The 25,194-nt window shown below is 36.6% G+C and overlaps 4 protein-coding genes, 2 long non-coding RNA genes and 1 pseudogene across 8 annotated transcripts; all 7 read left to right on the top strand.

The window, feature by feature from the left end:
- Positions 1–253: 253 nt before the first annotated feature.
- On the top strand, positions 254–2,148 carry LOC135937520 (kelch repeat and BTB domain-containing protein 8-like). Its single transcript, XM_065480672.1, has 5 exons — positions 254–415; positions 822–976; positions 1,041–1,242; positions 1,323–1,570; positions 2,103–2,148. Exons 1-5 carry the CDS (start codon positions 254–256, stop codon positions 2,146–2,148), a joined length of 813 nt encoding a protein of 270 aa, XP_065336744.1.
- Positions 2,149–4,266: 2,118 nt separating this feature from the next.
- On the top strand, positions 4,267–6,293 carry LOC135935639 (uncharacterized; annotated as a pseudogene).
- A 1,196-nt stretch (positions 6,294–7,489) lies between these two features.
- LOC135935753 (BTB/POZ domain-containing protein 6-like) lies at positions 7,490–9,311 on the top strand. Its single transcript, XM_065478303.1, has 4 exons — positions 7,490–7,695; positions 7,931–8,082; positions 8,167–8,368; positions 8,422–9,311. Exons 1-4 carry the CDS (start codon positions 7,513–7,515, stop codon positions 9,289–9,291), a joined length of 1,407 nt encoding a protein of 468 aa, XP_065334375.1. The 5' UTR covers positions 7,490–7,512; the 3' UTR covers positions 9,292–9,311.
- A 1,014-nt stretch (positions 9,312–10,325) lies between these two features.
- On the top strand, positions 10,326–10,855 carry LOC135937959 (uncharacterized). The gene is made up of 3 exons (XR_010574580.1): positions 10,326–10,454; positions 10,511–10,737; positions 10,788–10,855. It is a non-coding gene; the product is annotated as an uncharacterized LOC135937959 (long non-coding RNA).
- Positions 10,856–11,744: 889 nt separating this feature from the next.
- Positions 11,745–15,200, top strand: LOC135937519 (uncharacterized). Its single transcript, XM_065480671.1, has 14 exons — positions 11,745–11,781; positions 11,924–11,988; positions 12,043–12,148; positions 12,211–12,268; positions 12,324–12,430; positions 13,013–13,065; positions 13,138–13,210; positions 13,273–13,328; positions 13,389–13,424; positions 13,479–13,563; positions 13,619–13,711; positions 14,162–14,259; positions 14,327–14,423; positions 14,472–15,200. The coding sequence occupies exons 1-14, from the start codon at positions 11,775–11,777 to the stop codon at positions 14,753–14,755; spliced, it is 1,218 nt and encodes a 405-aa protein (XP_065336743.1). The 5' UTR covers positions 11,745–11,774; the 3' UTR covers positions 14,756–15,200.
- A 1,583-nt stretch (positions 15,201–16,783) lies between these two features.
- On the top strand, positions 16,784–19,511 carry LOC135937872 (histone acetyltransferase p300-like). 2 transcript variants are annotated; one of them, XM_065481177.1, is made up of 4 exons: positions 16,784–16,917; positions 16,997–17,107; positions 17,940–18,358; positions 18,873–19,511. In XM_065481177.1, exons 2-4 carry the CDS (start codon positions 16,999–17,001, stop codon positions 19,104–19,106), a joined length of 762 nt encoding a protein of 253 aa, XP_065337249.1. In that variant the 5' UTR covers positions 16,784–16,917; positions 16,997–16,998; the 3' UTR covers positions 19,107–19,511. The 2 variants fall into 2 exon arrangements, with proteins under 2 accessions (XP_065337249.1, XP_065337250.1); XM_065481178.1 differs by having other exon boundaries at positions 16,811–16,858.
- Positions 19,512–20,152: 641 nt separating this feature from the next.
- On the top strand, positions 20,153–23,405 carry LOC135937873 (uncharacterized). Of its 2 annotated transcripts, XR_010574564.1 has the most exons (5): positions 20,153–20,329; positions 20,464–20,627; positions 20,686–20,823; positions 22,435–22,494; positions 23,012–23,405. It is a non-coding gene; the product is annotated as an uncharacterized LOC135937873 (long non-coding RNA). The 2 variants fall into 2 exon arrangements; XR_010574565.1 differs by lacking the exon at positions 20,464–20,627.
- The last annotated feature ends 1,789 nt before the right edge of the window (positions 23,406–25,194 follow it).

Below are 25,194 nucleotides of genomic sequence, written 5' to 3'. Positions count from 1 at the left end.
ATCTATGTCAAATATTTCCTAATCGAGCCTGAAAGAAATGCCAATATAATTTCAACAATTCTGTTCTTATGTTGAATTGAAATGCCGAACATTTTCCTTGAAGCAAAAATACCTTTTGATCTTAGGAATTTTCAAAAGAAATATTTTTTAGTTCTGATATTAACACACTCCGTTCAATTTTCAAATCATATTCTTTCCCTAAGGGAGACGTTTCCACTTTGTACTGCTCAACAATTAGCATCAATCGTACCAAATGTTGGAGACCGGCGAGGAAATAGATGAGACTCAGCATCAGCCAAAATTCTACTGCAATCGATGTAAACGGAGCGAAAAGCTTCTGCAAGAACGACTTGCATGGTACACAGAGAGTTTGCACTACGATTGCACCCTCCGTGTGGGAAGAGAAAATCCGAAGGTTGGCATAGTTATTTAACTAACCGTTCAAATTAAAGATTGACCTATTCAGAAACTATGCCCTGAGAATGAGATTTAGAGCTAATATCTCACTTTCAAGTGAAATCCCGTGGTGTATAGCGAGCCATTTATTATTCTATATAATATATACTTCTACGGAAATTTCTTGCTGAACCAAAGTTGCAGCCCTAATTCACGAGCTAAATATTTTTGAGCTTATTTACAAATTTATTGACTAAAAGTGAAAATAATTTTGATACGTACTAGAAAAGTAAGAAAAACTGAACATTTTTTGCTATACAGTTAAGGTCACTAAGGCAGCTGCATTTAATTATAACTAAAAGAAATCTAAAAATTAGGACTTCATTCACTCGCATACTAGCTACTAAAATTCATAATGTTTCCAGATGTTCAAATGCCACAAAATAGTTCTTGCCAGTTCCAGCGAAGCATTCGCCAGTATGCTTTACACCGATTTGGTCGAAGGGGGCAAAGGAAAAGACGATCCGATTACGGTTGATGATGAGAGCATTACACCTGAATCATTTGACTTGGCGATGAGGTATGATCTCCAAGGTTTGGGAGTGTAACTGTACACGCTAATCAAAAAGTCTAAATCCTTACAGGTATATTTATGGTGACGCAGAAAATTTTCAGACCGTATCCATCGCTTGCGAAATCTATAAATTCGCTCGCAAATACATGATTGAAGATTTAATGCATGCAGCAGCGAACAAAATTAAAGCCGCTGCACCACATGAGATCCTACAAGTTTATGAAACGCTCAAGTTTCTAGACAAGAGTGATAAGTTAAAGGATGCTCTCAAGGTAAATTGATAATACTGATTGATAATTCAATTTAATAACATATGTAGATTACGTATTGAGACACGTTTTTTTAACTTCAGACCATCATCGTAAGGAACACGAATGAAGTTTTGAGTTCCCCTCAATGGATTGAAGCAGCACCATCTACAGTTCTTGATATTTTCAAAGAACCTGTGCTGAAAGTTGGATCTGAGAAACATCTGTATGAAGCCTTGATCACTTGGGGCGAGAAAAATTCAGAAACTACTTCCAATCTGCGACCAATGATTGACAGTGCTTTGAAACAAATCCGCTTCATGACCTTCTCACCTTTAGAATTCTCCAAATTGTGCTTGATGAATGCCAATATTCTCACCACGGAAGAACAAAATCAGATATTCATGAGCATTTCTCTAAATGATCCAACGCAACTACCTTCGGATTTTTCTGTCTGCGAATCAGATCGTAAAAAGAAAAAATTTTTTTACTTTGGCTTTGGATCACCATACCATTTTGTAACCGATGCAGAGGTTAATTTTAAATCCCTGAGATCAAGAATCGTTTTTTCCATCAAAGCACTGCATGAACCAAAGCTTTTAGTTTTCATTACGGGAGTTGATCTTGCCTGTTTAATCCACGAAGAAAACAAAGGACTAGCAGCTGACTTGATTTGCATTTTGAAAAAGTACAAGTCGGGCGGGCAAGTGGCTAAAGCTTTATTCAAAGGAACAATTGGGCTTGAATCAGAAGGGGTGATATTCGCTGAGCCAGTGCTTCTAGATCAATCTTCGTGGTACGAGATATCTGTTCAATATTTAAACACGCACTCATTACGCACTGAAAAATACCAATATAAAAATCCATCAACCTGGTGGTTTCAGAATTATGAAGGTGAAGAACTGGAACATAAGCATAGAGATCAAGTGACCCACGTGGATATTTGCAAAATGCAATACTTTACTATCTAAAAATCGATGATTGCTCTCCTTATAATTGATGTTTAACACTTGTCGTCTGACAGAGTGTAAGACAAGAATAAAATATCAATGAAGCACCGAAAAACTCATTACTATTTTAATTGGTCAGGTCTCCAAGTCTTTCCTAATGGAAACCTTGATATAACATCATTAACAAGCAATTCCCTTATCAATTTTCGAACAAATTTACACGACAACTTCCCTCGGTGAAGAATGACCCTTGTTGGTAACTAAATATTTTTTCTTTCAACATCACATATGTACTCATTGAATCATGTTTAGGCCATTGCATGCAACAACATTCTGTTCTTTTTGAGTAAATGCAACACTTCGACAAATAAAACTGATCCATTATACTAAGGATATCACACTAACTTTCAATATCACACATTACTTCTAATTTTGTTACATTCCGTGATTCTCATAACATTATTATCAATAAAAATAGTTTCTTACACATTCAGAAGTCTGGTTTTTTAACATATTTCAAAATTTATTCCTAAATGACCTGCACAAATCTGGCAAAAAAGGGATAGTACTTATGAATCGACTTATCTCGACTTCTCGATTGATTTGAAACCTCTCTAAAATAATACTTGGTTTGTAAATGAAGCGTATCACTTAAACCAACACAGTTGACTACTTCCCACTATCAATTTGGTTTAGTGCACAACTGGAAAATCGTTTTTTGAACCAGACCTTATGTTTACCCTATTGATGAAAAGCCCTTGAATACTTTTTCTGCCCTTCAGATCTTGAAAGAATTATAAAAGCCATGAAACCGGCGCCAGCTGCTCGTAGCTGCCTGCTTGTGACATCCGCAGACATTTCTAGGAATGTTTAAAAAGGACAAAATTTGGCTATGTTAAATCGTACTAACAATGCCGTCATTTGACAACGATACACATGAAACAGCCTGGAAGGAAACTCTGAGGACGCCTGAGTTATTGATTAAGAGTTTATTGAATTCTTGAGCTTGTCAACGATGTAGGCTAATTTTGTGAGAGCACACACCAGGTGAAATTTTTAAATTTGATTTTTCAACTTCAAACTAATGAAATTTAATTATATTTTGGGATATTTCATGTAATATGGACTTTGCAGCCATATTTTTCGTAATATGCTTTTTCATAGGCGTACTTCAAGAATTTGAAATCGATTTAATTACCTTAAAAAAGTTCCCAAAGTTAACACTTTGGCCGAGAATATCAGGAGTAGCTCATTCATGGTTGATTTCAATTCTTGATTTTGGTTCTGCTCAAAATGTTTTTTTTTACCAAGCAAGTTCCTAGACCAGTGCGATATAATAATTATTAATAGACAGAGGGTCTATCGGTCATGTTGGTGGATTTTATGCAGCCAGCGCCACATGGCGGTTGGCCAGGTTGCCTGCTACACCAATGGCAGGCGTTTTGATCTATTCGCAGTGCTCCAGTTATTGAACAAGAGCAATTCATTTCTTCTTTTTCATATAAGTACAAATATTGGTTTATGTCTTTGTTTCATTCTTTTATGTTGTTTGTAATTTTGCTCAGTTCATATTGTAATAAATAATTTAATTTTAATTTTAAAAAAAGCTGACAAGACTTATATAGACTGAACTGGATGTGGCATTTTATTATTTGTATTTCTATTTTAATTATGTACACTTACGAAAGCAATAAATCTATCTGTTATTTGTCATATCAATGGATATTTAATAAAATATACCCAGGTAGCAAAAGATCTTTGATAGAAAGGGTCTCTTTAAATATGTTTAAAACATTGAAAAAGCGTTACATTTTATCAGTTATAATGATTTGAAGAGATTTTTTTTAATGCAAGAAGAAATATTGCCAAGGAGCAGCTATTATTTTAAAAACATTATGAAGGGATATTTTGCTTACTGGGTACATTTAATCAAACTGAAATTTTTCTTGATTCCTAGCATTTTTACTAAATATGTGAGGGCTACGCTGTGTACAAGGTATTCGCGACATCTTAACTTGAAGCATCGGAGTTTACATTCATGAAATGACATTTCTTGTACAAAATATTTTGAAACGATCCTCCACTGATAGTGAGGCTGCATAGGTGGGGAGTTGGTTAACCGCGCAGCAGTCGGAGTCAGACATTAAAGCAGAAGAGCGTCGGGCCAAGAAACACATTTTAAACGTTTTAAAGCAGCAGTCAGTACTAATTATTATAACTAGTTTGCAGGTAAAAAATTGGTTTGATGTTTCGTTTATTTCGCTTTTTATTTGATGAATTATGTACGCTCTGAAAAATATGAGATCAATTAAAAAAATTTAAGAGTCGTTAAACAAAAAATGTCCACTTATTTGTTTGAACATAATTTAGAAGACATCTTTTCAGTGCTTTTTGACAAACCACCGCAATGGAGGATATGCAGATGGAAACAGTGGCCCAGGAACCATCCCAACAATGTGGCACAGAAAATTGTAAACGAATTAAAGACTTTCATCAGAAACAACTGGAGCTCTACACCAACAGCGAATTTTATGACTGCTCTTTTGTTGTCGGAAAAGCAAATCCTACGGTACGCGGGTCAAAATTAATTCATTTAAAACGCAATAATCGTATATCAACAATTCAACCCCGTCAGTTTATTATTACCCAAAAGCATTTAGAGCTAAATTGGCGTCGGATTGATTATTCATATTGGCCTCGAAAGTTAATAATCGCAGTAATTCGATAGCTGTTCAAATGCCACAAGCTGATTCTCGCCAAAGCAAGCCAGGTGTTCGCCAACATGCTATTCGGCGGATTTGCAGAGGGGCACAAAGACAAAGACGATGCCATACTGATTGAGAAAAACTCTTCTCCTGATGTATTTGATTTGGCCATGAGGTGAAGTCTGTCAACACAGAGCGTGCTCTTTATAACGACGAGTTTCATTGCTTACAGGTTTATATATGGCAACGTCAAAGACTTCCAGACAACCTCTATGGCTTGCAAAGTGTACGAGTTTGCGGACCGATGGCAGATAAAGGATTTGAAGGAAGCTGCGTGGATGGCGATTAAAAATGAAACTCAGATTGACCAGGTCGTTATCGTTTACGAAATGTTTCAAAGACTGGGGGACAAAGAGAGGACCAAACATTTTTTAGAGGTCAATTTTAACATTACCTCTATTTTTCACTCTAAATATTACAATTTAGGTAATTGTCGACAACACAAGCGAGGTTCTCAAATCTCCTCACTGGGTAGAAGTGGCACCGTCAACAATTGATGAAATTTACAAGCAGATAACACTCAACGTGAGTTCTGAAATAGAACTATTTGACGCGCTGCTCAGATGGGGAGCTGCGAATTCGGAATCGCCAACCGAATTGAGGACGAAAATTGAGAGAGCCTTACAACAAATCCGTTTCATGACCATGGAATCTGACGATGTTGCTAAATTGTGCTCAGCGAGCGTTGGAATCCTCAGCACGGAAGAAATGCTCCAGATATTTAGAAGCGCTACGCTACGCGATCCAGAGCATATGCCCGCTAACTTCTCAACTTGCGACTTGCTCCGTTTCTCTCATACAAAATTCCACATAAATTTCGTCGCCGTAAATGATGCTTTTGATGTGACAGTAAACTGCGAATCCCCTGTGTCCAGCTTCACTTTTAAAGTGAAAGGAGACGAGCCAGTTTTCCTAACAGAGGTTGAACTTTACTCCCTACTCAACGGACAAAACGTCGATCGTGAGGCAGACGTGCTTTGCTCTTTGAACGCTTCCGACTCAAAGAAGATTTTGGGTGTTGCTCAGTTTAAGGGAACCATTGATCAAATTATGAAAGCGCTCAAATTTCACCGACCAATCTTCCTTCAGGACAATACTTGGCACACCATCACAGTTCACTATCTTAACAGAAATCAGATACTGACTAAATCTTTCAGGAATGGAAACAACGATGGTGTCTCCTGGAGGATACACACCAGACCAAATTCAACCCTGCATATTTTCCGGCACAAAAACCAATCGCCAGAACACAAAGACGTTTCGACCCTACGTTTCTATTTTACAGGGAAACGATAAGATGCCGTGTACAAAAATAAAGGAGAAAAAACGTAAGTAACTCTTTTTAGTACATTGATGTCAATTTTACGTTTTTTTTGTCAATAAAAATCCTGTACACGAATGAAATGAGGTTTTTTATTTTTTTCTGTTGTGAGAAGATATTGAACTGCAATCGACAAGCTTTTTGGCAAATTTGTACATTTTTATAATCATTTCTCAAAATAATTTCAAACGATTATTTATTTTGCTCTTAATGAAAAAGAATTTGGTTTAAAAATTCAATTTCTAACATTTTTCTCTTTGTACCATTTGCCGACTTCAAGGCACAATCTGCTTTCAAACACCTAATTTAAAACGCAATTTTTTCAAAAATGAATTTGGGTATCAAAATAAATATTGCAATATTTTATACTGGTCATGGCGTTAGCCAAGTAATAATTCCTTTGTAAATCTCTCGCATTATTATGGTTTCTAATTTAAGAAGTAAGGTCTCAGTTTCTAGATTGAGTTACAAATTTAAAAAAAACATCACTTAAATATCACTTTTTCAAAGCTAACGCAACCAGCACAACTTCTCGGTTCGCCAAGCTGCCTGCCACCGTCACTCGCAGGCGCTTTTCCCTTAGATTTGCATATTTGGTTTGGAATTGTTTTACAAAACTGCAATATGATCTGGTCATATCAAACGTGAGAACACTGACATGGAACGGAACAATGCGTATTCTATTCATCCACGGAATTTCGCTTATTTACGTTATTTTTTCATCCTAACTAGAATGTGTATTGACATTGACATGCAGGAATTCAGAAAATTAGGAAAGTCATTCGAATGTCAAGAGCGTGGATCTACTAAAAAGTCAATAGTTTGCAGTCACCTTGTGGCAGTGAGACTTCAATCCAAGAGCCTTACCGTTCTACTCCACGCTTTCAACCTCATCCATAATATTTTAGCACTGAAAGCTCACTTCTATTCGTTTGTGTAAGAATTCAACAATTCAACGATTTATGATGAATCGTAGTTCATTATTATTTTTACAAATGTACACAATTTTGAATTTCTGGCGATTTACTACTTCAAATCAATTCACATATTTTATTAATATTCAATTCCAACAAATTAAACAAGAAAACAAAATAAACGATCGTGTTTTTACGGTTAATGTCCGAGTATTTCTTCTCTGAAGAATTTCATAAGTGCTTCCTTCATCAACAAATTTTCCTTTGTATATTATTTTATCTTAAAGTTCTAATAATTTTCAATTTTCTAGAAAACTTGTGATTTATCAAAATTCTTAAGTAATATGGAGCGTATCGATGAGGAGGAAAGAGAGGAAGACAACAACCAGCAGCAATCTCCAGGATCTAAAGCATGCATTTGTGATAATTGTAAGCGAAGTGAAGAAATTCTCCTGGATCGACTGACGCTCTACACAGAAAGCGAATATTATGATTGCACTTTTCGTGTAGGGAATGAAAATCCCAAGGTATTTTAACTTGCATAATATGTTTCAATTTTCATAATGGAGTGGTACCATTTGAATAGAGATGTATGCGATGTTTGTAGAATCTTTTATTTTCCAATTATTTTATTTTAATGTCACTTCTTAGAAAACTTTTAATAAAATATGATTTTAAGTAAAACTAAATACTAATATAAACGCATCAACTCATACAACATTTAGAAAAATCTGACGTTAATATACGGTTCGCTATTTTTAGATTTTCAAATGTCACAAACTGATCCTCGCCAGAGCTAGTGAGGTGTTTGCCAAGATGCTGTACGGCGATTTTAAAGAAGGTCAAAAGAGTAAAGATGATGCTATTGTGATTGAAACAAACATCTCCCCTAACGCATTTGACTCGGCCATGAGGTAAAAATTTAAATCACCAAATAAAAAGGATTATAAACTAGTTGTAGGCGAGTGATGCTAAACAATGAGCTTACATTTCAACAGGTTCATCTATGGCAATGAGAAAGTCTTCCCAACAACTTCTCTGGCCTGTGAGGTGTACAAGTTTGCAGACAAATGGCAGATAGAAAATTTAAGGCATGCCGCATCGTTGGAGATTGGAGAAGCAGAGTTGGACCAGATCTTGCTGGTGTATGAAATGTACAAGAGTCTTGGCGATAAACACCAGGAAGACAATTATCTAAAGGTGTGCTATATATGTTTTAATATATTCAAACACATAAATATTTATGAGTCCAGGTCATCGTAGGCAACACGAGCGAGATCTTGGAATCTCCTTACTGGATTGATGTTGCGCCTTCCACAGTTCTCGAAATTTTCAGTCAGCCCAAACTAAATGTCGACTCTGAGAGAGTGCTCTTTGACGCTCTAGTCAAATGGGGCGAAGCGAATTCCGAGTCTCCAGTAGATTTACGAACCAATATTGATAGTGCATTGAAACAGATCCTATTCATGACCATGGAATCAGAAGAATTTGCTGAGTTGTGCGCAACGAGCGAAGACATTTTCAGTGTTGAAGAGAGATATCAGATTTTTATGAGCATTGGACTGCGTGATTTCGAACAATTGCCACCTGACTTTTCAACAGGATATCAAACCCGGCATCAACCCCATATTTATTTCTTGCTGGATTTCAACCCTAGATACTGTGTTTGTGATGCAACTGTAAACTGCGACTCTCCAATGTCCAGCTTCACATTTGCAGTGAGGGCAGAGGTATCGATTTTCCTTTCAAATTTTGAACTGAACTGTTTAGTCAGGAAAGAAAACTTTGGACTCGAAGCAGACATAGTTTGCTGTTTGAGCACTCATGACTTTAAAAAGATTTTAGGCGTAGCCACGGTCAAGGGCACAATTGGTCCAGAAACGAAGACAGTCGAGTTCCGTCGGCCAGTCTACCTTTCTAATAATACTTGGTACACAATCTCCATTAGCTATCTAAAGAGAAATGATTTACAGACAAAAATTTTTGAGTACAAAAACCTTCCCCACAGATCATGGAGTTGGCAACCTGCTAAAAATTCATCCATAAGGGTTTATCATTATGAAAGTCGATTTATACATACTGATATTAACAAGATTATTTTCTCTTACCTTACAGATCAATAAATACCTTGAAACCGTCACCGAAAAGAATGATACAATTAATTTTGTGAATTAATTTTTTCATCCCACCCTTAAAATTTATTAAGAGCTAACATTTTATCATACTTCAAGAGCTATCTAACGAAAATGAAAACAATGGAATATGCCGCAATTTTGAAGAGGAAATTATGCACCGCTCTCATCGACGTGTAGATCTATTGTTTTACGTCAAGCATTTAATAAAGGTTGCACAAAAAATTGAAATAATTAATTTCAAATAAAACTTTGGACAAACTCCACCGTATATCCTGTTCATCGTGGGGAAATTAATTTCATATGGCCCTGCCATTTTGATTGTAAAAAATGATAAGGAAAGGAAATTAAACCATAAAAGTTGGAATCTACTAATTAAAATGCGATAGCAAGTACATAAAACTGGCGCGTTTTGTACATGCAAGACGAGCCTGACTGTCATTTCTGACAAATGAAGGTTCTACTTGTCATCACTTTTTGTGTAATTGGGGTGAGAAAGATATTTATTGCTTGTTCAAAAAAGCCCCAGTTATTCTGAATTTGCAAAATATTTCAAATTTTCACAATTCAGGCAGAATGCACTGGAACAACGTGCGTCGCAAATTGCTCTCTGTACAGGAAAATTCAAAAGGCTAGCATATTTTGAAAAATTGGAATGTGTTTTTAACTTAGTTTTTCTAGAATTTCATCGATTCAATCGATCCAAAAGGTAGCAATTCAAATATTTGATATATTACTATATATCAACCATTATTCTGAATTTCATAAATTATTTCCCAGATTTCATATCAATTGCAGATAGTTAGTTTTGATATTATTTAATTATCTCTTAAATACTACTAAACTCTGTTAAATTTAAGGTGCAATACACACCTACTTGAAAGAAAAGAAGAACATAGCCATTGACAAAGAATATAAATGTGGTCACCTACTTTACACAGGAATTACAAATGTCCGCTAAAAATTTAAAATTTTTCTAGAGATTTTCAAATGAAAATATAAATACATATAACAGGTTACTTTTGAGGAGGCTGTAATTGCTTGCACGCAACGCCGGATGCATCTGGTCTCAATCAACGGTGGAGAGAAACACAGAAACTGCTTCATAGACAGATCCAATAAAAATGTGGGCCTTATGTTCTATGGATTTCAGAGTAACTAAGCAAAGGTGCCGTGATTGACCAAAAATTCCTGAAAATGCGAGTTACAGAAAAGGAGAGCACAATTTTGTACTGGACGAGTGGCATGGCAGAGGGCAGATCATCGGCCTGCAAAACCGCAGCGTACTCATGGTGCGCCGTCAATAGAAGTACAATCCAGCCAAAGTCATTTGGACTTCGGAACGAACGATCGAATAATAAATGCTTGGCAATCGACATCACTACTGGAAATTTGGGCAGACGCAGCTGTACCGACAAGATTGCATTTTTTTGCGAGGTAGTATTATGATTGGCTGTTGACACATTTTATAACAAAAAAATTTGTAGTATCAATGCATCAATCCAGTGTGTCCTCCAGCAAGCTTCTGCAAGAGAGACGTAAAATATTGTGGTTTGATTTTAGGATAAAAAGTAGCAAAGATTTTCAACTTCCACAGTCTGCATTATTTAGCTCAGATAACAAACTGCTGCGTAAGTGAATCAAAAATCAATGAAGACAAAATTTATAAATGCAATTAGAAGGCGACAGCTATGGCACGTGGCTACAATGGACAATGGGTGGATTAAATTATACCTATCTGTTTGGAAACACTAAGGCATGAAATAATTTATTTTAGCTAAAATTGAAATTTTATCTCCTATTTTCTGCCGTAAACTATAGATGTCTTGGACTGAGAATTCGAGATTCTGCTGCAGGATAGGAATGAAACCAATCAGAATAACCGACGATTTCTTGAATAGTTTAGAAATACGCAGCATAAGGGAAAACAATCTTTTTAGTGCGATTAGATGCCATATCTCCCGTCAATTTATTATTTGTTGTGCGATTTCAGGTGCTATGTTTTATTGGACAGCAGGTACTCGGCAGGGATGCATTGGACACTACAAATTTTGTTTCCACGAAAATTTGGGTGCATGGGATTCAAGCGACACATTTTGGAATAAAGTTAATCCTGAAGAGACAGGCTCTTGCCTGGTAATCCAACAAAAGGGCGATGCAACGACCCCCTTTGGAATTTCTCAAATCTCATGCCAGTATATACTGGCTAATTCAGCGTGCGAACTGGAAAACCGTAGCATCGCCGAAATAAACTTGAAAACATCTCAAGCAGAAGTAAATTTTTAACCAAAAATTCAAATTAACTGTTCACATTTCAATAGAAATCTCCTCGATGCTCTCAAATTCCCACGTGTGAAAAAGTTTTATGTGTCCCTGATGTAATTAAAAAATAATGTTTTGGCGAGAAATGAATTTTTCCAATAAATATCGTATAGGAAAATAGACTCATCATAAATCCAGCAACTCCTGCATTTATGCCAAGTAAGATCACATTAAAGAACGTTATAACAACAACAAAAAATTGACCAATACCTTCGAGATTCTTTTAACACAAAATTTTGGTTTTACCTGTTTTCTCAAACGAAAATATGCACTTAAAAACATGTCATTTGTGTACTTACAGAACCAAAGCTTCTGGGTGACTGGGTAAAATCATGCAATGTTTATCACCTAATGCCCAACACCAAAGTGAGCTTTTTCTATTACTTTGAGAAATATTGTTGTGTGTATATGATGTTAAAGCTCTCCTGGAATGATGCTCGAGCATATTGCTGTGGACTTGGCTTAAAGCTAGTGTCATTATACTCGCATGAGAAGCAACTCTGTCTGAATGATGTTTTAAACAAGAGTATTAATTATTTTGATATATTTATCGAATTGATATTTCATTTACTCTACATATATTTTAAGAACCTGATATTTCGTTTTGGACCTCAGGAACAGATAATTCTTGCACGGGATCCTACAGGTGCGTTTCCCCAGCAAATGCTCTATCAAATTCCATTAAATAATCCAATCCGTAGATGGTGCTCTGGAGAGGTGCTAGATTTTTTAAAACCAGATTTACTATGGCTGAAGAGCGAACCTAAAGGAGATTCCTGTGTGTTTGTGCAGTACAAGGAGGATTTTGGTAAATTTCGAAAAATCCATTATTTTTTAGATAGATGCCAAAGGCAGAGGCACGCAAATCTGTAATAATTTGTCAGTGGGAATAAAATTCAGCTTGCTTGATGTGTGGTGATCTGAATTTATTTTACCGTATAGAGAAATGCCCTGCTCAGCTATGTTGTTCATCCTAATTCAGACTCTGTTCCGTATGGGTGCTTAGGACAACTCTAGAAGTTAGGGCTACAACCAGCAGCCAAAACAATAGTTGAGCAGGACATTTCGATAGAAATGCGGAAAATAAACAGCTTTTGTTGAAATTAAAACAAATTTCGTTGCTATAAGGGCGTCATTTTAAAATTTTCCGACTAGTTTCGGCTTATCATCTAAAGCCCCATTTCATGGAAGCTGTTTAATTGCTCTTCTGAGATTGTCGTCGTGACACTCGGCCTGCGGCCGCGCGCCGCGCCTTGGGCACGTTGGGGCAGATCAGGCCGAAGAGAGTCACGCCAGAGATTTAAACAGAATAAACAGCTCACTACACTGCATTTAATTTGTTCTGATAAAAATTTTCAGTTTAATAGTTATATTAATCCTACATACACAGGCGCTCTGCTCGGAACGATCGACTGCCAGGAAGAGCTTAATTTTATTTGCGAGGTAATTGTTCGTGTTTAAAGATTAAAAAAATATTTAAAATCACGGAACATTCCGATACTTCATTCCTGCAAGACACGTCCCGGAAGCGAGTATGTTTTGGATCCAATCGTAAAGGAATGCCAAGCAGTAAACAAATTGAGCAGCAGTATTGACCAATTAGAAAGCCAATTTTCCACTATTAGTAAAACATAATTTTTACTTTCACAGGAGAAATTAAAATGTTTTCAAATGAATACTACAGTAGGTTTACCTATAGAATGAAGGTAAGTTGTTATAATTTTAAATTATTTTTGTGTTGATGAATCCAAAATTGAATATTATAGTGTCACATGTCGTGTGTACTACAACTAACCACTCTGGTATCATTTTTACACGATTTCCTAAAACTTTGCTATATGTTTATTCAACTCCAGATGTACAATGAAGAACATTTCTGGGTAGACAACGTGATGAAATATATCCGAGGAAGTTTGCTCAAGGAAATTTTTCCACGGGAGTGTAAATTTGAAACTGTTAACGACTAAGGGATTAAATTCAAAATTTTCCATTGCAGCTGTGGGATATGACCCAGCAAATATTCTCAGCATTAACGATGAAAGAGCAGACCGATTTGGAGGTGTTGATAATTTTCTATCTATGTTTGCAAGTGCGTCGAAATGGCAATATTCATATGAATTGGAGGAAAAAACAAGAAGAGAATTTATTGATAGATTCGAGAAATGTGGATCGAGTGGTACATAAATCCGTCCAAATTTTAAGAGCCTTATAATCAAATGAAAATTCCAGTTCCAAAGGGACAAGGCAATTGCTTGTACATCTATGATTTCGTTAAATGCTTAACAAACGGATCTGAATATTTGTGGAGACTTTGGAATATTACAAATGCGTTGGGCATTACTCTTGAGGAGATTATAAACCCTGTTACTGTGCTGTCAAGCAATGAGCCTGACTCTTTCAAATCTCTTCTGCGATCTTCTTCCATTCGCAATGACGCTCAGCTGCAGTCGTTATGCTCATTTTCAACTGGAGCAGTAGACGAACTAGAGCATGATACTGGACACTTTTGCATTATATTAAGTATTATTCACTAATCAAGTTTTGTATCTTTTTTTAGATCAATTTCTAGACTCGTACTACCAGCTAAAAACGTCTGATCCTTCCTGGTCATTATTCTCAAATGATGATGGCATTTCGGTAATCAAAATTGAATCCAAACGTGATGGAGGATTTAATAATTTAGTCTTTTAAAAACTCTATATAGTTACAGTATGGTGTCTTTGAATGTCAGAATATCAATGGAACCCTTCCAATTGCCGTTTCATTTGAGCAGTTTGAACATTATTTCTACGTGATGAATGGTAAAATTTATCACTCGTCCCATCAAGCGAATACAATCTTATTTGAAGGGACAAATTCCAACCTACTCTGGGATGAAGCATACGTGGCCGACGATGGCGAGCTCCGCTGGTGCCGCGAACCCAACATTTCCATTCCAGCCCCTTTGCAGTCCGGTTTGGACATTGTTAAAGAATATCCGTTCTTTTTGGTTTCCTTAGCTGGCTCCAAGCCCAACTTCCACGCTGTGCATCTAGACTCGAAATTTTATGTTCTTCGAAATTGCCAATTGAACACGCAATTTGCCCAGATATGTATCAACACTAGAGAATATCAAAATTACGTTTGGGAATAAATGATTTTTATTAATATGTAAACTCTATTTAAGAAGCAAATTTTCTACAGTTTAAATGTTTCTCGGCCAAATTGAAATAATTACTACTATATACTTTAATGTATATAGTTGCCATTATTGTTGATTTCAGTTAATTAGAGAGGTGAGTTGGTCGGCTAATTTTTGGTCTCCGTGACTAGCAAAAGGTTATGGTGAATCAGCTGCAACTTAAAAAATACAAAACCACTTCGTACACTGTAGGTGCTCATTAGATATTAGGCTGTAATAAAAAAATGAAAAGGTCCAAAGAAGACATCACTTCGTTAAGACACAACAATTGATTATGAAGGATGAAATCGCTGGAATCAATTACTGATATAAGAGAACGTACAAAATTGCTATTTTGCCCTCTGCCTAATTTTCTATAATTTTGTGTGTCTCTTAATGATAATGAATGTGTTTTCTTTTACTGACAATCCAGCTACATTTTAATGAAACTTGGTGTAATGTACAATAGATGATTAAAATAAACAAAAACAATTTTCAACCAAATAATCTTTCTTGTTTCTCGTCACTTGATCTATAATCACACGAAGTTATACTACAAAGTATTTTGTTCCCTCGCTACTCGCTGATTTGCACCTTTCCAGCATGAGTGATTTGGCTTCACGGGACGAATGTCTAGCGTTTCAATGCAGTCCTCGGTGCGGAGGCAAGTGGCCCTTGAGTGGGCTGGGTCCCTGAAATGTGCGGTCCGGTGCGCCCATGTTATCCGTTCGCGGTGTTATTGGGACCCGGGTTTCAGCATTCGTGCCAGTGCCCTGCCAAAAAAATAAGGATATGCTTGTATTTCCTTGTGTAATAAGAGACGGACAAAAATGGCAAACGTATTTGAGACATTAACGCTCCCGCAGCTATACAGAACGCTATAATCTTTAATCTGTCACACATAATGATATTTTTTTAATTTTTGTTAAGATTATTTCTCCTAGAAATATTATGTCTTAAAAGGAATCGGGCTCATTATCGCCGTCGTTCCCAAACAAGTTTGGTGGGTTATATTGGATCCGTGAAAACTGATCGTTATGAAAACACTTCATTTCAGGGCTCCTATAACATATCAAAGGATCGATTTTCAATTATTCGTCATCTGGGTCTAATTCTTTCCGTCTGCATTTCGGCGTTGGCTGCGGAAAATGATCCAAGTATATTATAGAAACGGATATTGATATTAGTCTTTGTGCGTTTTTATAGGTGCCATATGCGGCGGGAGCATATTGAGCACCGCGAGAGGAACAAGTGCGGCCCGCAATTTTCTCCTTTGCCTTGCTTTCTTTGTATTTCAAACCTTCATCAGAATTCATTCGCTCTCCGCAGATTTAAAGTACAACCAGAGTATTTTAGCATTGCTCTAATTTCATAGCAATGACGCACTCAACGAATTGTCAGCGTCAGCATGGAGCTATTTGCTCATATTTATTCCGTTAAGCTTATTGAGTAATTTAATTGTGGCAATAGATAGACAAAAATTAACAAACTTCAATCTGCACAAGCATACATATTAGGTTTCTTTTTAAGATAATTAAGAGGTAAAAAAACAAGAAATTTAAGCTAAACTTGATACTATATATATACAATCATTTTATTCAGTTGAACAAATACATTTCCAGCAACATTTCATGAAATTTCAAAGACGTAGAGGGAATCATGTTAACATGCAATGCTTAGTTCTACCCACCACCCTTGCGTACCTGAAGGTGTCATAAATTTGATAAGTACTTAAATTCAGCACTATAATTGATTCAGTTTTATAAATTAAACAAGTATTTTATATCTTTCGTAAGTATCGTTTCTTTGTTTACCATATTTTTAGTGAAGAAAATTGACAACCTGAACGACCCTGAGCACCTGACCTTTTTAAGGTTGTTATAAGGACTGTGTGGTTGCACACTACGATACCGCCCGCCTCAAGCTCAAGTATCCAGCGTGGCAGCTCTTCATCTAACTCCCATTACCCAGCGGGGCTAAACCCCTCCCTATGCCATTTTACAAAAACACACGCAACAAAGCAACGGCAACACACTGTCAGGTGACACGCTGCAGTCGATGCACTACCGGACATCCGTATGCACAATTGCACATTACCTAATTGGTCACGTAACAGCGGAGATAAAATCACTGGAGTAAATTATATTTATGCATATCTATCTACTCATTATATTGTAATTATTGTATTCTCATTTGAGTCAATTGCGTTCACAGTCATGAATCATCACAATCCGAACGATTTTGAGTACTCGTCTCCGCCAGGCGGAGAAGACGCTTCTTCCAACTCGACGTCGTGGGACTCGTGGAGAATGCAGAATGTTAGAAGTATGTACATATTTAAATTCCATTCGTAAATTCCTTTCTCGATCGTCTCGATCGCAGAAGAACCTGTTGTTCATTCGCTGGGGATTTACATGACTTTCGTTACTTTGAAACCACGTTTTTCTGACTTGGCCAGTGCGATATGATTTGGTTTGTGTATAAATATGGATAAATTACAGTTTTCGCAACCCCTACTTTTATATGGGGTTCTTATGAGAACTGGCGAAATGTGTAACCCGGCTGAAACTAACTTTTCCATATTATGGGTTTTGGGGGTGATCACCTACTCCAGTAACCCCAATTTTGCTTTTTTATCTCTGGAGTTAGATAAAATTGGTGGGTTGAGGTTGGTGATCACCCCTAAAACCCATCGGCTAACTAGGGGAGGTCTAGACAAGTCGGACGGTGTGCAGTTTTTAAAATTCTGACTGTTAGAAACTGAGATTAGGTCTTGGCAATATTTGCCAAACTTAAAACTTTGAATTTTTGCAACATTGGCATCACCAAATCCCGGGTTTGAGCAATAAGAATTGCAAAAACTGCACACCGTTCGACTCAGTAATCGTCTAGACGATACCTCCTTCATTTCTCAAACTGGGTTAAAAATCTCAAAATTGCCATTTTAAAGATGAAAAAGAACCAAAAGTTGAAAATATAACATGCTTTAGTCCAATTTTTTGGGTTTTAGAGGCATCGGAAGTTAATTATTTTTGCAGTAAAGCTATTATGTTCTAGAAAATATTAACAGCAGCTCGGTTAAGAAATGAAAATAAGAATCTATGAAAACGCTTCTTCGGTTGTTCAGGCGTGAAACTGAGAGCAAATCTTGTTTCAGGCCAACGGATGCCCCAGGGTGACAACAATCCCATAATGGGTGGCCCCGGCGGCTACAACTATGGCTCGCCGAACCCGCAGATGGGGCCGCAGAGGAGCATAGCGCCTCCCAATATAAACATTGGCCAGCGCTTCCAAGCCCCTCAGCAGCAAGCGCAGCAGGGAGCCCAACAAGTGGCGGACGCGGCGCAGCAGCAGGTCCAGCTTGACGGAGGCCAACAAGTGGTGCAGCCCCCCGCCCAGTCACAGCAGCAACCTAGAGTGCAGCCTGGTGGCTCGCAGCCCAATTCCAATGTGCCCGCGGCTGACCCTGAGAAACGCAAACTTATACAGCTGCAGTTGGTGCTTTTGCTGCACGCCCACAAGTGCCAGCGCCGAGAGACGCAAGCCAACGGCGATAACATGGTGCAGACCCAGCAGGTAAATTTAATCAAGATTTAATCAATTGTTGTCATCACAGGTAGACATACTACTATAGGAATTGATCTTTGGATTCGATGATTAGTTTTTGGTGAAACCATTGAATTGGTCTGAAGAACTGTGCACACTGGTAGAAACTGGCTTCACAATTTGATTTTGAATTACTTCCCATATTATATAGCATGTGGATTTTTAACCATAGGAGCTTTGAAACTCGCAAACTTCGTCAAATAAAAACTTTCCCCTAGTGATATCTTTCAACTCTTAGGAAACCACACACGATTTCAATGATTTCACTAAAAACTAAAACGTCGAATCCTTTGAGTTTCCTATGATCTTGGTTGAAAAATTCATCTAAAAGATTCAACTGTCATCTACAGCAATTCTGCTTTCATTATTTCGTGAAATAGCTGCAGCTATAGTCAAAACTAGTTGGCATAGATAAACTGATGAATCTTTTCTTGGTTTACTCTTTGATGAGGTATTAACAAGTGTATTTCAATTTTTATTCCAGTGCAACCTCCCTCACTGTAAAACGATGAAGAATGTACTGAACCACATGACAACTTGCCAAGCCGGCAAGTCTTGTGGCGTGCCTCACTGCTCTTCATCTCGCCATATAATCTCGCACTGGAAGCACTGTACACGATCAGACTGTCCCGTGTGTTCGCCTATTAAGCTACCTGTGCCCATTCGTGAGCCGGCAAGTCTTGTGGCAAACCTCTCTGCTCTTCATCTCGCCAAATAATCGCGCACTGGAAGCACTGTACACGATCAGACTGTCCCGTGTGTTTGCCTATTAATATACCTGTGCCCATTCGTGAGCTTTAAACCTGGAATTTCACCATGTATTAAAAGGTTCTTGAAGCAAATAGTATAAGTGTCAACCTAAAAATTCCAACGCCAAATAATACCAACTAATCAATCTCCTAATTCGCAAAGAACTGCTCATATATAACTAACACTCATTACAAAATGTATGTCTCCCATTGTGTACATTTTACATCAATACATTGATACAGGCCAATTTTTTTTAGCTATTTGTAAACGTTAAAATTACTATCCTGTCAAACTGATGTAATTACACACACTTGTAAACGTGCAGTACTATCAATACTATAAATAAATTGACAAATTTATGTGCGAAACCTAATTTTTATATTTATTCGTATTTATTTTATTTTACCCTGCTTAAAAATAGTAATCTAAGAAAAAATTTCACAGTTATCTATATCATCTTAAGCACAATGCATATTAATGCAGCAAGATATAATATATTCAAGCTGATTAATGACGGCAAGGGTAGTTATGTATGATAATTTAATATATAACATTATTGTTAAAGTGGATTGATACTGGGTATCAAATGAAAAATAAAGTATAAGACTTGAAGTAGGACGACAGTCTTCTCCATTTGAAAACCATGCTTTAAACATAATATATTATGTCGCCACTTTTCTAAAAAAAATTCACAACGGCGCTTCTTATTGTTAGGTAAATTTAGGTTTTCACTTAATCCGTAGGAATTGGTTATTCAGTGGCAACAAGGATTTTCAGAAGATTTTCGATATGTATGCAAAAAATTATCCTCAGTCCTCAGCAATGAAATTAATTGCCAGCAAAAATATGTAATAAAATTATTCCCTCTTCATAGAGTTCCCTCTGATGGCAAAATATGTTGACTTCCGTGACGTCTTAATGTTTGTGCTCTTACACCAATGTGACCAATGAGCAATCGAGAATTCATCACGTGAGCGCAGTGCCTCAATTCGCATGTGCCAGCCATCTCCCTACTCGAGTACTCTGTGTTTTCATTCATTATAATGTGTTTGTTTTTATTTGTCAGCCACTGACTCTGAACTGCTCTGAACCAGCGCTGAACTCGCTGAACAAAAATGCACTATGAGACGGAAGAAGTCAACGGCGAGGTTACTCATTGACAGTAGATGTTAGATGCCGCAAAAGCAGGAGGTGATTTTTAAGAATATGTATATTTATTTTTCTTGTTGAATAAAGTAAGAGGTGTATTTATAATGTATCTTCAATTCCAGTCAGTGCGCTGTGTCCCTTTCAGATTCTCATATTATGTACCTGACAATTTGCAGAACCGACAGATCCTGCGCTCGTCCACAATGCACTTCATCTCGCGCTTTAATCAAAAAAGGAGACTGCAGTCGATGCGGGAATTAGACTGCTTATTATATACATTATAATATTATACTATCTATATTATGTTTGCCGTGTAATGAGCCAAACAACTATCCAGATGGTGTGTCCGCTTCTTTACTTTTCTCCTAAAAGGCGGTCCTATAACGTTGTTGTTGCAGCTCACAATCAGCCTCAGCTACCATGGCAGGAGGTGAGGGCTAATGACATTTTGAAGAGCGTACCACGCGCTTGGCATCTTGATGCCAACAAACTTAGGCCAGGTGCAGCCTAGAAACCCTAGTCAATCTCCTGGCAACGTGAGTACTTCATTCATATAATATTAAATAATAAATACCATTGATTCGTTAATATAAATTCCATAGCTATAGATATGGAAAGTTTTCTGTTTGTTTTTTCATTCAGGAAGTGAAATTTTTAAATTGGTGCTTCAAAATCAATAACAGAATCAACGCGTGTGGCGTTTTGTATTACAAGTTTGGCTAATTCCAAGCCCCGTCAGCAACCTGGCTCTGAAAATAATTATTTAGTAAATCGTATTCCAAGATGAAATACAACTATAAAAACCTATTCATTTCTATTTACAGCATGTGTAGGACTTTTGTTTTAAACCTAAATTCCCTAAAGCCTTATTTTGTATTTCAATTCTACAATTCATTATATTATTTCTTTTATTCCCTACAATTATTTCTACAGTATAATGTTTCTTTTCAAACTCATTCATAAGTCGAATTGAATTTTAGATTGACTGTCACGATTTAAACCGTTCAAAGAAAGTTTTGGCCATTCTTGCATTTCCTGCAAAGTTTAAGAAGTGCTGATTATTTTGCTCATTCTTGATGTCTGGAGTCTGTTACCATAATTGTTTTAGCGTTTTTATTTCACAGCTGAAGTTTTTATATTGCTTCCACGAAGCTATTTCAGCTACTTTTATACCATGGTATGTTTGGGGAAAAAGGGGTATACCTATTACCAGCTAAAATTCTGAATTGTTGTATTTTTCAATTTTTTTACGATATTCGGGCCAAGCCTATTAGGAGATGAGATGAGAAATGACTATGATAGGCATATTTTGGCCAATTATTACATTCAGCTTGCAGTTAAGCGTTTTCGGTAGTCCTAAATATAAAAATTTTAAACATTATGGGGTAAAGGGGGTCGGCACCCTAAATCACTCCATTTCATGAAGGATTGACAGATGGATCCAACTGTAGATCATTTTTCGTAGCCGAGATTCAGCATTTAATTTTTTAGGCTGGAAATTTTTGTGTTTTTCATTTTTTGTGCTTTGCTATCAGCTTATCAAATTTATTGCACTCGAATGTTCTATATTTGAAGAGCTTGATATTTCTTGACCATTTTGGTGTCAACAACAAAGTTGTTGGGCGTAAATCATATGGTCTATGGTTATTTTGTTTTGTTATCTCTACTAGAAGCTGAGATGCTTAAGTTCAAAGTATTTTGAAAAATACTTTTTTTTTTTCAGAAATGTTTGAATTTTTGACTTAAATTTTAGCATTTCATATCCTAACAACATTGTTTGTCTCTTATTTGACAGTCATAAAGCTATTTATCCTATTTGGATCCCAGAAGCATTGATGGGACGTAATTTTAGTGATTTTCCTGTCAGTGCCACCATATAAACCAAATCCAATGCAAACAAAGTGGCAAATTCTAGCGTAAGTTATTTCGTACAGGTCTATAGAGGCAAGTGGCCCTTGAGTGGGCTGGATCCCTGTGCGGCCTGGTGCGCCCATGTTATCCGTTCGCGGTGTTATTGGGACCCGGGTTTCAGCATTCGTGCTAGTGCAGTGCGCGCCCTTCCCGGTCCTCAGACAGGGATAAAAAGAGCAAATAAAAAAAGAAACCACGCGGATTAAGAGAGATAACTCTTTTTTTCATATTTACAGGATAATCTGGATATTCACTTCCATAGACTTCCTGAGACTGCACGTCCCTCATTCTGCGTGGTGATTATTATTTTTGTCATACTTGGCCTTAGAATACGTTCCAACTCTATTTGAAGCTTTAATTTCTTTGTAAGATTGATGTTTTCTACGCAAAATTGTTTTATTTGTGTGGTGGCTGTTCACATTTTAACTATATTTTATTGATATCCTTAGATTTTGAAATGACACGCTTTATTAATTATTTTCTTATTTTGTAAATGACTTTGCGTTCATAATTTCTTTTTGCTGGCTTAAAATAAAGTAAAAGTATTATTTGTATTTTATGACAGTTGAAATGCAGAGTGCTCGTCAAAGTTGCTACAAATACAGCCATTTGTCATAGTTGTTTGTTCTTGAAAAAATGTGGAAGACATTGCGGGGGTTTGTAGTGATCACATGCCGAGTCCCAGTTTTGGTCAACCATTGCATGGATGACAAATATTCACAATCTATTTAGCTTATTTTTTAAATAATGTGACTTGAATAAGTGAAAATTAATCTGATTCGTTTAACTAATTCAAAATATTTTCTTTAACAGAGGAATTACGTAGAGGCCTGATAAATCGGTTAGACAACGCGTCCCGGCCACCCTCTTAGCCCCCGCTGCAGCAACAACTACCAGAGTCTCCACCAGCTGATGGTGAAGCTAAAGATGCAAGCTTGAATCTGATCAGCCTCTTTCCGCTGAACGTGTAGAACATGATGGCGGCAATTTTTCCTTGCCCATATTGATTCCCACGTCACCGGCCTACCAGACAACAAAAATGATGACTGCTAACAGATGGCCACTGTTCACCAATGTCTTCTGAGAAGACCAAAGACCCACTGGTCGCCAACTTTGCTAACTGACCTAATGCGCTTACCTCACTCCAGTTCTTTTTTATGACTAGGTATTACAAAATATGCAAAATATCATAAGACTATTTTTTACAGCCTTCTCTTGTTTAATTGATTCCATTTACCTCACAATAAGTCGAACATCGCCTTTTGAATAAGAGTAATTAGAGTATGCCAATACTACTAAGGATATAAAAAAATTTAGTCATTTTCACTTATTTGGAAATAAGATTAAATCTAATTTGAGGGGTACCCTTTCTAAAAAAAAATCATTCTCATATTCTCTTGAAAAAGGATTTTCTTCCAGCCCCAACATTATGGCGATAGAATCCAAATATTTGAAGTCGCTTGTTGGCTTTCTATTGTAGGTTAACGTCAATACCAAGCAGTTTTTACTCCACAATCATCCACAAATATATGTTTAAATTAAAAATGGCAAACAAAGTTACACTATTAAATCTGCGAAAGCCCTTAAAGTGTATGAAGCCGCCAACAGAAAGCGCCAGCAGTGACTTTTGATTTTAAGGCACTTCCACTGCGGTTTACTCAATCCTGCAGCTGTGAATTCAGCCCTAAAAATGATTAATTTTTATGTGATGTAAACAAAAATCAGTGCAGCCAATCGCCGTAAGTACGTCAGAAAAGAATTTTTACTTTGTAAATTTGTATTTTACGAATTAAAACTGTCTAAAAGTCAGAACTAAAACGAGGACAGTTCTGCCAAGAGACGAAAAGCTCATGTTCTGTCTATTTTCCAACAGGTCTAAATAATAGCAACAAAGCCCTCTGTCGCATGTGAAAAAAGGTTTGGCCAGAAAAAACACAGATAAAATAATTGGACTCAGAGCTCAACTATAAAAATTTATAAAATAAATATATTAAAAAAAATATATATATATAGTTTAACTCTTCAGTCCAATAAATGGAATCATGAGAAATAAAAAAATACGCACTTCCTTTGGTTTGTAACAAATTTTAACAGTTTTTGACAATTTTGAGTATGCGTTCACATGGATTAAAATTGCAAGAATCGTTCTCATTTGATGGCCCCACAACGATTGGAAGATCAGAAAACAAGTCAATAAATTTCACAGCCCTAATAAGTCATGTTGTGTATTATAATCAAAGGTAAAATTTCCCTTCGGGATGGTCGCATGAACACTTAGCCTGCCTATGCCAGAGGATAAAGCTAGTGTGCTTAGAGACGACTTTTAAAAAGCACAGTACAAAAATTACAAATTAAAAGCTTGTTATCACAAACGTCTTGCAAAAGTAGGCACGATAAGTGGACTGTGTTGAATTAATATTTTAATTTGACGCGCGTGTTTGTGTGTGTGTCTAGAAAGCACACATGACGATGAACACGTGTGTCTTTGCAATCATATCAGAAATTTCAATGCGCGTATTTTGACAGCAGGAATAAACAAATTGAGTATTTTGAAACATATAGGCTCCATCCATCACTATATAATATGATTTATGAAAAAATATTTTCTAAACACAAACCAACTCTACTTGATTGAATCCTAAAAATATCGTAGAGTAAAATTTATTTTAGATTCATATGAAATTTAAAATTCTGCTTCTTAGTGAAAAATGGTTCCCACGATTATATGGAAAATGTGGTTAAAACATTTTGAACTTCCAGAGCACCTATTACAAAATGGGTTTAGAAAATAACTAGTGGGGGTAAGGTAGTCGCTGCAGAAAGGTTTTGTCGCAAGCTAAATTAGTTTAAACCTTTTAAAGAGGAATGATACTGGAAAAGCCTGAAAAATGCTTGTTGCCAATGCATAAACTCATCCCTTAGGATTCAGTTAAAGCCTAAATTGACCTAAGGAGCGCTGTAATTTTTTGAGAAAATTGGCTGGAAAGTTAGCGTGC

This window comes from Cloeon dipterum, chromosome 2 (assembly GCF_949628265.1).
Source record: "Cloeon dipterum chromosome 2, ieCloDipt1.1, whole genome shotgun sequence".
NCBI lineage: Eukaryota > Metazoa > Arthropoda > Insecta > Ephemeroptera > Baetidae > Cloeon > Cloeon dipterum.
This window is presented reverse-complemented; position numbering and strand designations above follow the sequence as displayed.